This window comes from Neoarius graeffei, chromosome 12, assembly GCF_027579695.1.
Source record: "Neoarius graeffei isolate fNeoGra1 chromosome 12, fNeoGra1.pri, whole genome shotgun sequence".
Taxonomy (NCBI): Eukaryota; Metazoa; Chordata; class Actinopteri; order Siluriformes; family Ariidae; genus Neoarius; species Neoarius graeffei.
The window spans coordinates 21,120,952-21,135,198 of record NC_083580.1 but is presented as its reverse complement, the minus strand read 5'-3'; the positions used below and the strand labels follow the sequence as shown (position 1 = coordinate 21,135,198).

Here is a 14,247-nt window from a genome sequence, read left to right as displayed (position 1 = left end):
GCGTGACACAACACGAGGGCCTGTTCTGAGCTTAGTCTGGCCAGGCAGGCTATCTACAGCATTTCCAAGCTCCCGAAAAATCGGGAACCAATCAACTTTGAGCATCTCCAACGGCCCTGGGTAGAGGCGTGTTCAAGGCAGTGACGTAGTAGAACTGCGACCGGAAGCCATAGATTGTTTACAGAATCTATGCCGGAAGCGCTTCATTCACATCACGAACATGGAGCAGCGGCAAGCCTTTAACACAGCGGTAGATGCTGTATTGAAAGCATTCAACGGGAAGTTCTCATTGAAAACGGAGCAAAGAGCAGCCCTGGAGGTATTTATTGAAAGGAAGGACGTTTTCGCCTTGCTCCCGACCAGCTTCGGTAAGAGTTTAATCTACCAGTTAGCCCCGTCGCGTCACATACGTCAGAGGAAAGAGTGATGTGATTGGTTTAAGCTTCGTCACAGCCTTTTCTGGCTTCGACCAGTAGCAAACTGAGGCATTTCAGGGAGGCGGGTCAACCACGCCTTTGGGAAATGGTTTGGCTTAATAGCTTGGCCAGACCAAATGCTCGGAGAGCTTTGAAGTCGCGTTAGCCAGGCTAGGGGATTGGTGATCCTCTTCCCATCTTTACTTCTGAGAGCCGCTCCCACTCCAAGATGCTCTTTTTATACCCAGTCATGTTAATGACCTATTGCCAATTGACCTAATGAGTTGCAATTTGGTCCTCCAGCTGTTCCTTTTTTGCACCTTTAACTTTTCCAGCCTCTTATTGCCCCTGTCCCAACTTTTTTGAGATGTGTTGCTGTCATGAAATTTCAAATGAGCCAATATTTGGCAGGAAATTTCAAAATGTCTCACTTTCGACATTTGATATGTTGTCTATGTTCTATTGTGAATACAATATCAGTTTCTGAGATTTGTAAATTATTGCATTCCGTTTTTATTTACAATTTATACTTTGTCCCAACTTTTTTGGAATCGGGGTTGTAGTATCGTATCGGTACAAAATCCCTATTGTGGACAGGATATATTTGTACCCTCATTAGTCATGTTTACTCATGTGTGGTTAGTGTAGTCCTGAAAAAGGTCAGAAAAATGAAACGAGCAAAAGAATTATTGATGAGGAATACATTAAGAAATTAAAATAAATGATTGTGCCGAACTTTTTTTTTTTTTTTCTGTCTTGTAGCAAATTACAGCTCTGAAAAAAGAGAACTTTAACCTGAAGCTGAGGATCTACTTCCTGGAGGAGCGTGTGCAGCAAAAATGTGATGATTCGACTGAAGAAATTTACAAAACGGTGACGAGCACACCCAGACACGCGTGTACACACAAAAAACAGTAGTCATCGTTGTTCTGTCTATCAGACTGCAAAGAAACCAATAAATAAACGCTATAATAATCCATCTTTGTTTGGCGTTGTGTAGAACATTGAGTTAAAGGTGGAGGTGGAATCTATGAAGAGGGACCTTGCTGAGAAACAGGAATTGCTTGTGTCTGCATCGTAAGTCCCGCACCTTAGTCCTGTCAATCAAAGCAGCTGTCCACTTACTAATACCATATATTACATCAGTGACATTTTGCAGCTGGTGAATTGATATGAACACACCCAAGGTACACATGCACATCTATTTTAAATAATCTGTGTGTGTGTAGGAAAGCACTTGAGAGTTTAGCGAACAGAGATTCAGGGGAAGGCCTGAGGGAGCGCGCTCAGAGAGAGATGGATGCACTCAGAGAAACCTTCAACACCAGGATCAAAGAACTGGAGGAGGTATGTGTATATACACACACACACACACGAGGAAAAATGTTAGCCGTACACCTGTCTTTCTTCATAATATATTATTTAAAGAAAATGCAAAGCAACGGTTTTTATCCCCCGCTGGCCGAAAGGTCCAAAGGCGGATTATGTCGTGGCGATGTCCGTCCCAGGAAGGGTGCTCACCTTCTGAAATCAACTCCTCTCACAATTTTTGGAGGAATTTCACGAAACTTGGCAGGATTCTTTGTGATATGTCAGTAATGCGCATATTGTAATTTTGTTAAATTGGGTCACATTTTACCAGAGTTCCAGCCCTTAATTAAAAAAATTATACTTTGACAATTTCATGAGCGTGTGTTTTTCTTCTAAAATCAACTCCTCTCACAATTTTTGGAGGAATTTCGCCAAACTTGGCAAAAGGCCTTGTTATATGTCGGTAGTACGCATATTGTTATTTTGTTCAATTTGGTCGCATTTTACCAGAGTTCCAGCCCTTGTACTTCGACAGTTTCATGAAGGTGTGCTTGCATTCTGACATCAACTCCTCTTACGATTTTTGGACGAATTTCTCAAAGCTTGGCAAAAGGCCTTGTTAGATGACGGTAATACGCATATTGCGATTTAATTTCGTTTGTGAAAATTTTACCCGAGTTTTGACCGTTGATTAAATAACTTGTACTTTGACAATTTCATGAGGGTGAACGTTCTTCTGAAATCAACTCCTCTCACAGTTTGTGGAGGAATTTCACCAAATTTGGCGAAAGGCTTTGTTATATGACAGTTATACGCATATTGAAATTTCATTTAATTTGGGCAAATTTTCCCAGAGTTATGCCCTTGGTTATTGACGAACTTGTACTTTGTCAATTTCATCAAGGCGTGCTTGCTTTCTGAAATCAACTTCCCTCACAATTTTTATTATCCCTCGCTAGCCGAAAGGTGGTGATGTCCGTCCCAGGAAGGGTACTCACCTTCTGAAATGAACTCCTCTTACAACTCCTCTTTGTTATATGTTGGTAATACGCATATTGCAATTTCGTTCAATTCAGTCGCATTTTACCAGAGTTATGGCCTAGTTGGGGCGGCACGGTGGTGTAGTGGTTAGCGCTGTCGCCTCACAGCAAGAAGGTCCTGGGTTCGAGCCCCGGGGCCGGCGAGGGCCTTTCTGTGCGGAGTTTGCATGTTCTCCCCGTGTCCGCGTGGGTTTCCTCCGGGTGCTCCGGTTTCCCCCACAGTCCAAAGACATGCAGGTTAGGTTAACTGGTGACTCTAAATTGACCGTAGGTGTGAATGTGAGTGTGAATGGTTGTCTGTGTCTATGTGTCAGCCCTGTGATGACCTGGCGACTTGTCCAGGGTGTACCCCGCCTTTCGCCCGTAGTCAGCTGGGATAGGCTCCAGCTTGCCTGCGACCCTGTAGAAGGATAAAGCGGCTAGAGATAATGAGATGAGATGAGATGGCCTAGTTGCCAGCGGGGGATATTGTGCTCTCGGGGCACTCTTGTTAAAGTTTACTACTGGGAAGTAAACCAATTTAAGACGACTTTCTTTCATTCTAGTCTCTGCGCTGTGCAGAGGAGGAAGTGGAGAAGATGGCTTCCATTGCTGAGCAGGAGAAGCTGAGGAGTCTTGGTCTGGAGAAAGAACTTGAATCTGTCAGTCAGTCAGGGCCGTCGCACGATGCTGGCTCCACCCCTGGGCAGGACCACAAACTCCAGCAGGCTCTGCAGGAGAAAGACCGGTGAGTGAGATCACAAACCCACGTCTTCAGGTTTTACAAGTAGCGACTTCACTAACATTAAGTTTTGCCTAGAGCACAAAGTTCAGCTGTATGTTTTCAAAACTAATGATACCGTTAAAGATGACCACAATTAGGCATGGGCAAAATAGCCAAGATATTTAGTCTTGATTCTTTGTTTCTTGGAGAACATTCTCAGAGAGACCTGGAGCTCGCTAGGTGAGCTCTGATTTCAAATGGTAAATATTTAGAAGGAAATTGTTTATTGGTCAGCGTGCTAGCAGGGTTTCACAGTGAGGCTATGCTCCTTGCGCATGCTATGCAGCTACCTGAGCTTCAGCTCTCTGCTTAACAGGTGAAAGGTCAGAATTCTGCTGGTTAGCATCACATTCATAACTTTAGGGGTGTTCACACAGCAACTTTTACTCCGGTATAGCACCGGGGCTGCCCCGGTAGAGCGTTCACACGGTACAAAGTTATAGCGGTGTAGCCCCTGAAAGCTGCTTAAACCGGTGCAAATCTAACCGTGCTCAGGAGGTGGTTTAAGAAATTTACTCCGGAGTAAATGCTAGTTTGCGGGGCAGCACCGGTATAAAATGGGACGTCTGAACGCTACAGGGGTAGACTCGCTACGCGTGAGGAGAGTTGATTGCATAATTTGCATCCTGGTATTTTGCGCTTCCAAAATGGCGAATATCAACAACAACAGAACTGCGTGTCTTCCAGTGTTGCCAGATTGGGCGGTTTTAAGTGCATTTTGGCGGATTTGAACATATTTTGGGCTGGAAAACGTCAGCAGTATCTGGCAACACTGGTGTCTTCATCCACGTTGTTTTCCCGGCGCTTGGTGATGCCATGACAACCGGGAAAAGGAAGTACATTTTCACACGCGCATATTTCATTTCCGTATTATTACTATCGTATAGCACAGTCGCAAAAACTGCCGTGTAAACGCAAGTGGGGCTGCACCGGTGCTAACATGCTTCTCTCTAGTAAGCAGGTTTGTGACGTGTGAACGCTCCACAAAATTTACACCGGTGTAAGATATATCGCAGCAAAATGCATCGGTGCAGCATCGATGCAAATATGTGCCGTGTGAACACCCATTTATTCACATGCGAGTGGGTCAGCATATAAACGGGGAGAAAAAAGCGCACATTATCTTGTAAATGGTGGTTTCATGACATCTGAGAACAACTAAAACACATCGTGGCCCATTTTGCTGTGTCTAGTGAAAAATTACTGGGAGACCAGCCTATTGCGAACAGCACCATTACTACTTTAATTTGTTTTCAATCCTACTAACTTAACAAAACTAGTGCAACATACAGCATCAGTATGTTGCTTCTCGTTTATGTTGCACGCCCTAAAAAGAATATGGCTCTTTTCTATATTAAAAGTGTCACAAGAAAAAGGCTTTCATTTTTGTCCTCTCTTATTTTACACAGTGCCCTTCACAATTATTGGCACCCCTTGTAAAGAAGGGGGGGGGAATCCACCTTTTGGTGAAGTAGCTTCATTTCACTCCCGGAAAAAATCCAACCTTTTAATTGAAATGTTTTTTTTCAGAGAAAAAAAACAAATCCCTCATCAAGACATAATTATTTTCAACAAAAACACATGCCACTATTATTGGTACCCCTGGAAATGATGGTTAGCATAATGTAACTGAAGCATGTTTCCCATTTAAATTGTATATCGTTGAGGTTTTTTTTTTATATACAAGTATATACTTATTAGTAGAGGCTCTGTGCTTTTATTATTATTTAGAAATGTGATCAATAACTTTTGACCAATAATTTTATATTTGGATTCCTCTTCTCTAAACTATTTCTTAAGCGCATGCTCTCATCTCCATTGCTGTCGCTGGCCAGTGACCCTAACCCATAACTACATCATCGCTTGTTTACCGCAATGCATTATGGGCGATACCCGGGGTCAGCTCCACTATATTGTTTACTTTCGCCTTTGTTAAACACTGCATTGTTCTGTCTAACCGGTTTGAACCATGCCTGAAGTGAATGGCTGTGTGCTTTACTGTGTCTCCACAACAAAGAGAAGCCCTAATCTGAGCTTTTATCAGCTGCCAGTCGAGAAGAAGAGAAGAAAGAAATGGATAAGTTTAATCCGCAACGAAAACCTTCGAACTGAATCAAAATGGACAAGTGCTTGTAGCTTACATTTCTCTGGTGGGAAAAAGACGGACTTAAACTGTGACTCGGCAATATTTCCATGGTCTGCGGAACGGCCTTCGGTTATCTCATCTCATCTCATTATCTCTAGCTGCTTTATCCTTCTACAGGGTCGCAGGCAAGCTGGAGCCTATCCCAGCTGACTACGGGCGAAAGGCGGGGTACACCCTGGACAAGTCGCCAGGTCATCACAGGGCTGACACATAGACACAGACAACCATTCACACTCACATTCACACCTACGGTCAATTTAGAGTCACCAGTTAACCTAACCTGCATGTCTTTGGACTGTGGGGGAAACCGGAGCACCCGGAGGAAACCCACACGGACACGGGGAGAATATGCAAACTCTGCACAGAAAGGCCCTCGCCGGCCACGGGGCTCGAACCCGGACCTTCTTGCTGTGAGGCGACAGCGCTAACCACTACACCACCGTGCCGCCCCACCTTCGGTTATAGAAGATTATAATAATCAACACTGTTCATCGTCTGAAACTAGTGATATTCCAAAGCCTGTAAAACAAAGACGCATTCTTCGGCCTTTGCCTCTCAACGTGCCGAAGCACTCGGTAGCCGAACGAGCCTGTCGGACCGATAAAACTCCCAAACCACAAAGGGTTCTCTTTCAGGTATGTGTAATGTTCAGTGTACCTCACTAGCGGCATTTATTGAAGAAAATGCATTTATACTGAACATGACACGGCAGATCAGCGGGTTTCCAAAGGGTTTTTTTGTAATGTATCCTGATATCAAGTTTTATTTAACTAATCACTTATTTATAAATGTTCTGATGCTGTTCATCTGGGCTCGGGATCATGAAGCAATCTTAGACTTAAGTCAACAGTTGATTGTGTTCATAACAGTTTCCCTTACTGTATCTGTAACTTTCATTGTGCTGGATCACGGTTAAGTACAAGGTTAAGATTTCATTAGAACAACGCTTCTTAAAAAATGGTAAGGAAGAACTGAAGATTAAAAGAAACACATTTAGACTTAAGTATAAGATTGCTTCGTGATCCCAGGGCATGTAGTCCAGGGGTGTGTTAATTAAAAAAAAAAAAAATCCCTTCTCACCAAGCTTGATTTGGATTCCGATTTTCCTTCTGTAAACCCTCGACATGTTCTCCACCTCTTTAAATCACCACTTTCATTGTCTTCCACGACAGAGCACGGCAAAATCGCTCCTCTCACATCGCTCTCATGTAAAATTAATCTGATATCGCTCAACTACTGACCCTGGCGATCCCCCATAATGCATTGCGGTAAACAAGTGATGACGTAGTTATGCTTGGGGGCTATTCTCAAGAGAGTTGGAGGCATGACTTGATAGAATTTTAAAATAAAAATTCCTGTTTAGTTTGCCTTTTTATCCCCCCCAGCCAAAAGGCCCGAAGGGGGATTATGTCGTGGCGATGTCCGTCCGTCTGTCCCAGGAAGGGTACTCGCATTCTGAAATCAACTCCACTCACAATTGTTGGAGGAATTTCACGAAACTTGACAGGATTCTTTGTTATATGTCCGTAATACGCGTATTGCAGTTTTGTTCAATTCAGTCACATTTTACCAGAGTTATGGCCTTCTAGCATAGATATAGTTGCCAGCGGGGGATATTGTGCTCTCGGAGCACTCTTTTTACATTTGAAAGCAGTTATAATAACCCTGTTTGTGAAAAGTTATTTCTTTTTTTCTTAATTGTTCATAGAGAATCAGCACCACTGCTGTCTGCTCGTTGTTAAATTCGACTATCTGCTGAAAGTGTAAAGCACATCCATCTGCTGGCAGCTGTTACAGCCCATTGCACAATGCTTCATTGTTCTTCATGAGCATCCTTAAATTGCTTAATTGGTAAATGTAAAGAACCAAATAAAATAAAATCAAACTAGCTGTACTACAACCCTGATTCCAAAAAAGTTGGGACAAAAGTACAAATTGTAAATAAAAACGGAATACAATCATTTGCAAATCTCAAAAACTGATATTGTATTCACAATAGAACATAGACAACATATCAAATGTCGAAAGTGAGACATTTTGAAATTTCATACCAAATATTGGCTCATTTGAAATTTCATGACAGCAACACATCTCAAAAAAGTTGGGACAGGGGCAATAAGAGGCTGGAAAAGTTAAAGGTACAAAAAAGGAACAGCTGGAAGACCAAATTGCAACTCATTAGGTCAATTGGCAATAGGTCATTAACATGACTGGGTATAAAAAGAGCATCTTGGAGTGGCAGTGGCTCTCAGAAGTAAAGATGGGAAGAGGATCACCAATCCCCCTAATTCTGCGCCGACAAATAGTGGAGCAATATCAGAAAGGAGTTCGACAGTGTAAAATTGCAAAGAGTTTGAACATATCATCATCTACAGTGCATAATATCATCAAAAGATTCAGAGAATCTGGAAGAATCTCTGTGCGTAAGGGTCAAGGCCGGAAAACCATACTGGGTGCCTGTGATCTTCGGGCCCTTAGACGGCACTGCATCACATACAGGCATGCTTCTGTATTGGAAATCACAAAATGGGCTCAGGAATATTTCCAGAGAACATTACCTGTGAACACAATTCACCGTGCCATCCGCCGTTGCCAGCTAAAACTCTATAGTTCAAAGAAGAAGCCGTATCTAAACATGATCCAGAAGCGCAGACGTCTTCTCTGGGCCAAGGCTCATTTAAAATGGACTGTGGCAAAGTGGAAAATTGTTCTGTGGTCAGACGAATCAAAATTTGAAGTTCTTTATGGAAATCAGGGACGCCGTGTCATTCGGACTAAAGAGGACAAGGACGACCCAAGTTGTTATCAGCGCTCAGTTCAGAAGCCTGCATCTCTGATGGTATGGGGTTGGATTAGTGCGTGTGGCATGGGCAGCTTACACATCTGGAAAGACACCATCAATGCTGAAAGGTATATCCAGGTTCTAGAGCAACATATGCTCCCATCCAGACGACGTCTCTTTCAGGGAAGACCTTGCATTTTCCAACATGACAATGCCAAACCACATACTGCATCAATTACAGCATCATGGCTGCGTAGAAGAAGGGTCCGGGTACTGAACTGGCCAGCCTGCCGTCCAGATCTTTCACCCATAGAAAACATTTGGCGCATCATAAAACGGAAGATACGACAAAAAAGACCTAAGACAGTGGAGCAACTAGAATCCTACATTAGACAAGAATGGGTTAACATTCCTATCCCTAAACTTGAGCAACTTGTCTCCTCAGTCCCCAGACGTTTACAGACTGTTGTAAAGAGAAAAGGGGATGTCTCACAGTGGTAAACATGGCCTTGTCCCAACTTTTTTGAGATGTGTTGTTGTCATGAAATTTAAAATCACCTAATTTTTCTCTTTAAATGATACATTTTCTCAGTTTAAACATTTGATATGTCATCTATGTTCTATTCTGAATAAAATATGGAATTTTGAAACTTCCACATCATTGCATTCCGTTTTTATTTACAATTTGTACTTTGTCCCAACTTTTTTGGAATCAGGGTTGTAAATCGATTTGCATCGTATTGCGTTGAATCCAATTTTGTCGAATTATATCATCATAAGAGTGAATCATATGATATCAGCATTTGCTTCATACACACAGTACCAGTCAAAAGTTTGGACAAAGCTAGTCATTCATAGGTTTTTCTGTATTTTGACTATTTTCTATATTGTAGAACAATACTGAAGACACCAAAACTATGAATTAGCATATGGAACAGAGATGGTGAACAAAAAAAAAAAGTGTTAAATAAAATGTTACATATTTTAGATTCTTCAAAGTAGCCAGCATTTACCTTGATAACCCTTTACACACTATTGTCATTGTCTTAAAGGAGATACGCAGAGCCTTTATTTTTAAATAAATTTCTGAGTGGATAGTATCTCCATCCTTGACTCCTGTATGCTGCATAAATGGGAATAAAAAAATATATTTTTGAGAGTTAAAATCGACCGCAAAGTTGGCATTTGAGCTGCCCTGCTGAGCCAGCCAGCCCTGAGTGCGTGACGTCACAGCGGTAACCGGTTTTAAGGCCGAGGCCTTTTACAGCTATAGACCAAAGTCATATAAATAAAAATTTATGGTGAAAGTAAGAAATACCGTTACCAACTTGCTCAAGTCCCTTCCCAAGCCATGTGGCGCACAGGGCGGTTTCCGTAGCCCTCGGCCTCTCGCCTATTACATATCTAGGGTTACAGGGGGGCTAGTCCTCTGATAATCGCGAGAGTTTGACTCCCCACTCACATCTGTATTGCAACATGCCTTGCCAGACGGCAGTAGGCACCATTTTTATGATGGTCATTGGTATGACCCGACCGTGAGTAGAACTCGCGATCGAGAGGCGGACACGCTAACCACTAGGCCAACTTGCGGTCCTATCGACTTGCTCAACTAAGACTGATTTTGACTTCATTGATTGTGGGTTGACTCTCATTAAAATAGGAAAGGTGTTATAACTTATGCAACATACATGTACAGTGCCTTGCAAAAGTATTCATACCCCTTGAACTTTTCCACATTTTTCCACCTTACAACCACAAACTTAAAAGTTTTTTATTGAGATTTTATGTGATAGACCAACACAGAGTAGCACATAATTGTGAAGTGAAACGAAAATGATAAACGGTCTTCAAAATTTTAAACAAATAAAAATCTGAAAAATGTGATGTGTATTAGTATTCAGCCCCCCTGCGTCAATACTTTGTAGAGCCACCTTTTGCTGCAATTACAGCTGCGAGTCTTTTGTGGTATGTCTCTACCAGCTTTGCACATCTAGACACTGAAATTTTTGCCCATTCTTCCTTGCAAAATAGCTCAAGCTCAGCCAGATTGGATGGAGAGCGTCTGTGAACAGCAATTTTCAAGTCTTGCCACAGGTGCTCAATGGGATTTAGGTCTGGACTTTGACTGGGCCGTTCTAACACATGAATATTCTTTGATCTAAACCAGTGGTTCTCAAACTTTTTTCACCAAGTACCACCTCAGAAAATACTTTGCTCTCCAAGTACCACCATAATGACCAACATTAAAATACAGTAGCGTAGTAGGCCTAAGTATTCATTAAAAACAAGGCGGAGGTTTTATTTAACAAGTATATTTAATATTGTCATCTCTTTGGCTAATGGCAAACACAGCAGTTCCCCGATTGTGTGCGGCTTACCGGCTCTGGCGATCAGGAGGCTGGCACAATATGAAGCTTCCTGTGCTTTGGCTACGGGTGTACCATAGGACAGAATGGTGGACTTGGACTGCTTCAGTTCATCATGTTTTCATAAAAAAAAAAATCCATTGGTTTGTCCTTTAGTGCTGTGTGTTTGGTTGTAAGATGCCGTTTGAGATGCGATGGTTTCATGGACTCATTGCTCAGAACGTCGCCACATACAACACACTGCGGCCTGGGCAGCTCCTCTGTCCCGCTCCAAATGAATCCCAGTTTTATGTATTTTTTTTTGTCATACTTCCTCCTCACTGGTTTCTGCCGTTTCCTAGCAGTTCTGGGGCTGGTTTTGCCACTGTCGTTAGCATCTGCGCTCGGCTCACACACGTCCTCTTCAGTTCTCCCTCTCTCCTGATCCACGCTCCCATTCGCGGATTTAAGCCACAACAGTAATTTTGTCGTACTCGTCATAATTAGCAAAGCCACCTCCACCTTTTCCCATCACAGCCTAGTCTACCAATGGCGGATAACCGTCTGTCAGCAGAACCGGCGGGAATGCGTACGTACGCTACGTATGGCTACCCAGAAGCACTTGCAAACTTTTTAAAATTATTAACTTAATTTGTATCTCCTTTCATTTTCTTGTCATCGGTTGATAAGATATTTTCATCCATTCGGATATTATAGATAGTATTTCACTTTTTTTTTATTTTATTTATATTTAATTAAGTGATTCTTTGGCGTACCACTAGAATGGAGCCTGCGTACCACTAGTGGTACGCCTACCACAGTTTGAGAATCACTGATCTAAACCATTCCATTGTAGCTCTGGCTGTATGTTTAGGGTCATTGTCTTGCTGGAAGGTGAATCTCCTTCCCAGTCTCAAGTCTTTTGCAGCCTCCAACAGGTTTCCTTCCAGGATTACCCTGTATTTAGCTCCAGCCATCTTCCCATCAACTCTGACCAGCTTCCCTGTCCCTGCTGAAGAAAAGCATCCCCATAGCATGATGCTGCCACCACCATGTTTCACAGTGGGGATGGTGTGTGCAGGGTGATGAGCAGTGTTAGTTTTCCGCCACACATAGCGCTTTGCATTTAGGCCAAAAAGTTCAACTTTGGTCTCATCTGACCAAAGCACTTTCTTCCACATGTTTGCTGTGTCCCCTACATGGCTTCTTATGCCTGTCTTTCAACAACTGCTTTCTTCTTGCCACTCTTCCAAAAAGGCCAGATTTGTGGAGTGTACGACTTATAGTTGTCCTGTGCACAGATTCTCCCACCTGAGCTGTGGATTTCTGCAGCTCCTCCAGAGTGATCATGGGCCTCTTGGCTGCTTCTCTGACCAGTGCTCTCCTTGCTCGCTCTGTCAGTTTAGGTGGACGGCCATGTCTTGGTAGGTTTGCAGTTGTGCCATACTTTTTCCATTTTTGAATGATGGTTTGAACAGTGCTTCTTGAGATGTTCAGAGCTTGGGATATTTTTTTTTTTATAACCTAACCCTGCTTTAAGCTTCTCCAGAACTTTATCCCTGACCTGTCTGGTGAGTTCTTTGGTCTTCATGATGCTGTTTGTTCTTCAGTGTTCTCTAACAAACCACTGAGGCCTTCACAGAACAAGTGTATTTATGCTGAGAGTAAATTACACACAGTAGGATTCTATTAACTAATTAGATGACTTCTGAAGGCAATTAATTGCACTGGATTGTATTTAGAGGTATCAGAGTACAGGGGGCTGAATACTAATGCACACCGCATTTTTCAGATTTTTATTTGTTTAAAATTTTGAAGACCGTTTATCATTTTCATTTCACTTCACAATTATGTGCTACTCTGTGTTGGTCTATCACATAAAATCTCAATAAAAACTTTTAAGTTTGTGGTTGTAAGGTGGAAAAATGTGAAAAAGTTCAAGGGGTATGAATACTTTTGCAAGGCACTGTACATGCATGTATTTTCACTGATAAAACGTAAAAGGCTAATTAAATAATCAGATGAACTGAGACAATCGGATTCTGAAGCAAATTAAATCATCTTATACCGGTAACTTAAACACACAATACAAGTTACATGTATTAATCTAAATGCAGGTAAACAACGTGATTTTGTTGTTTTATATCCGAATGAGAGTCGGAGCTTACCCGTCTGTGTTCTCACTTCTTGAAGGCCGATCTTGTGGCCGATTGTTTTTGAAACAATCTGACTTTCAGTTTTCCGTTCATTTGCTTCTTCCACGCAAGGGTGAGATGGCAGCAATATCCAGCGGAGAAATCAGATGGCTGCTCCACTTGTTCTCCATTCTCTCCATACTGAGTACTCCGCCATTACTGCTCGGCTCAGGCAATTACTAAAACACGGGACGGGACAGGATGTCACCGGTTTTAGCAACGACCGCGGGGAGGTCACTGCCTGAGCAATAATATGTCGCGTCCTTTTCCGTCCTGGGTTTTACCAACAACCCTCGGCTCACATTCCGGGAGAACTGGTGTAACTGAACTTTTACTTTCCTTTTCTTGTAGTTTTCTTTAATTGTTGGTACTGCACCCTCTTTCAATACGGGCTTCTAGCCAACGCTCCTCAACAGATCAGAGGTCTCATACAAGTCTTCAGTAAAATGTGCAGAGCAGAGGAGAGACCACTTCATAGGCGCCCAATGTGCCCGTGAACTTCTCACAAAACGCATCCAAACCTTTGCAGTTTGAATATTCTTGGGCCATGAATGCAACATAAATCCAGCTTCTGTCGTGTTGCTGCGCCTGCCAGCAACACGTCTACGTGGCATGGCGATAAATTAGCTCAAAATGGAGTACCGGAGTTGCAGTCAGCTCTGTGTTTTAGTATAGCAGAAATGGCGATGAGACCGATAGCCTTCCTGCTGTGACGTTACGGACGTCAAGGTCATTCACTTAGACCGCTACCTATATGAATCACTTTAATCGTAAAAATGACTATATTAGATTTATTGTTCACGCTTAAAACTATTCTTGTGCCATTCTTGAGGTCTCAAGGCGTTTATAAACGAAAGTGAGGCCATGGCTCTGCGTATATGCTTTAACCAGCTTCATGAGGGAGTCACCTGGAATGCTTTTCAGTTAACAGGTGTGCCTCGTCAAAAGTTAATTAGTGCAATTTTTTGTTTACTGAGGCCCTGTCCACACGGCAACGGATTCAGGTGAATCTGATAAAATTGTTTATCGTTTCGGCCTGGCGTCCACACGGCACCGGCGTTTTGGGTGCCCCAAAACGATATTTTTTGAGAACGGGTTCCAGAGTGGAAAAATCTGGCAACGGCGCTGTCGCGAAGTCGTCTGGATGAGTAGAACGGATTTGTTTACGATGACGTCACAACCACATGACTAGAACAAGCAGCACTCTCGCTGTTTTGTATGAACCACTGCATTGCATTCACTTTTGTAT

The 14,247-nt window shown here is 42.6% G+C and overlaps 1 protein-coding gene across 7 annotated transcripts in view; it reads left to right on the top strand.

Annotated features, from left to right (window-relative positions):
• Positions 1-14,247, top strand: part of cdk5rap2 (CDK5 regulatory subunit associated protein 2) — a 176,009-nt gene that overhangs the window by 41,844 nt on the left and 119,918 nt on the right. For all 7 annotated transcript variants that reach the window (XM_060935661.1, XM_060935665.1, XM_060935662.1 and 4 more), the window contains exons 4-7: positions 1,179-1,289; positions 1,417-1,493; positions 1,646-1,763; positions 3,313-3,494. In XM_060935661.1, the coding sequence (XP_060791644.1) occupies positions 1,179-1,289; positions 1,417-1,493; positions 1,646-1,763; positions 3,313-3,494 (488 nt within the window). The remainder of the gene's footprint in view (positions 1-1,178; positions 1,290-1,416; positions 1,494-1,645; positions 1,764-3,312; positions 3,495-14,247) is intronic.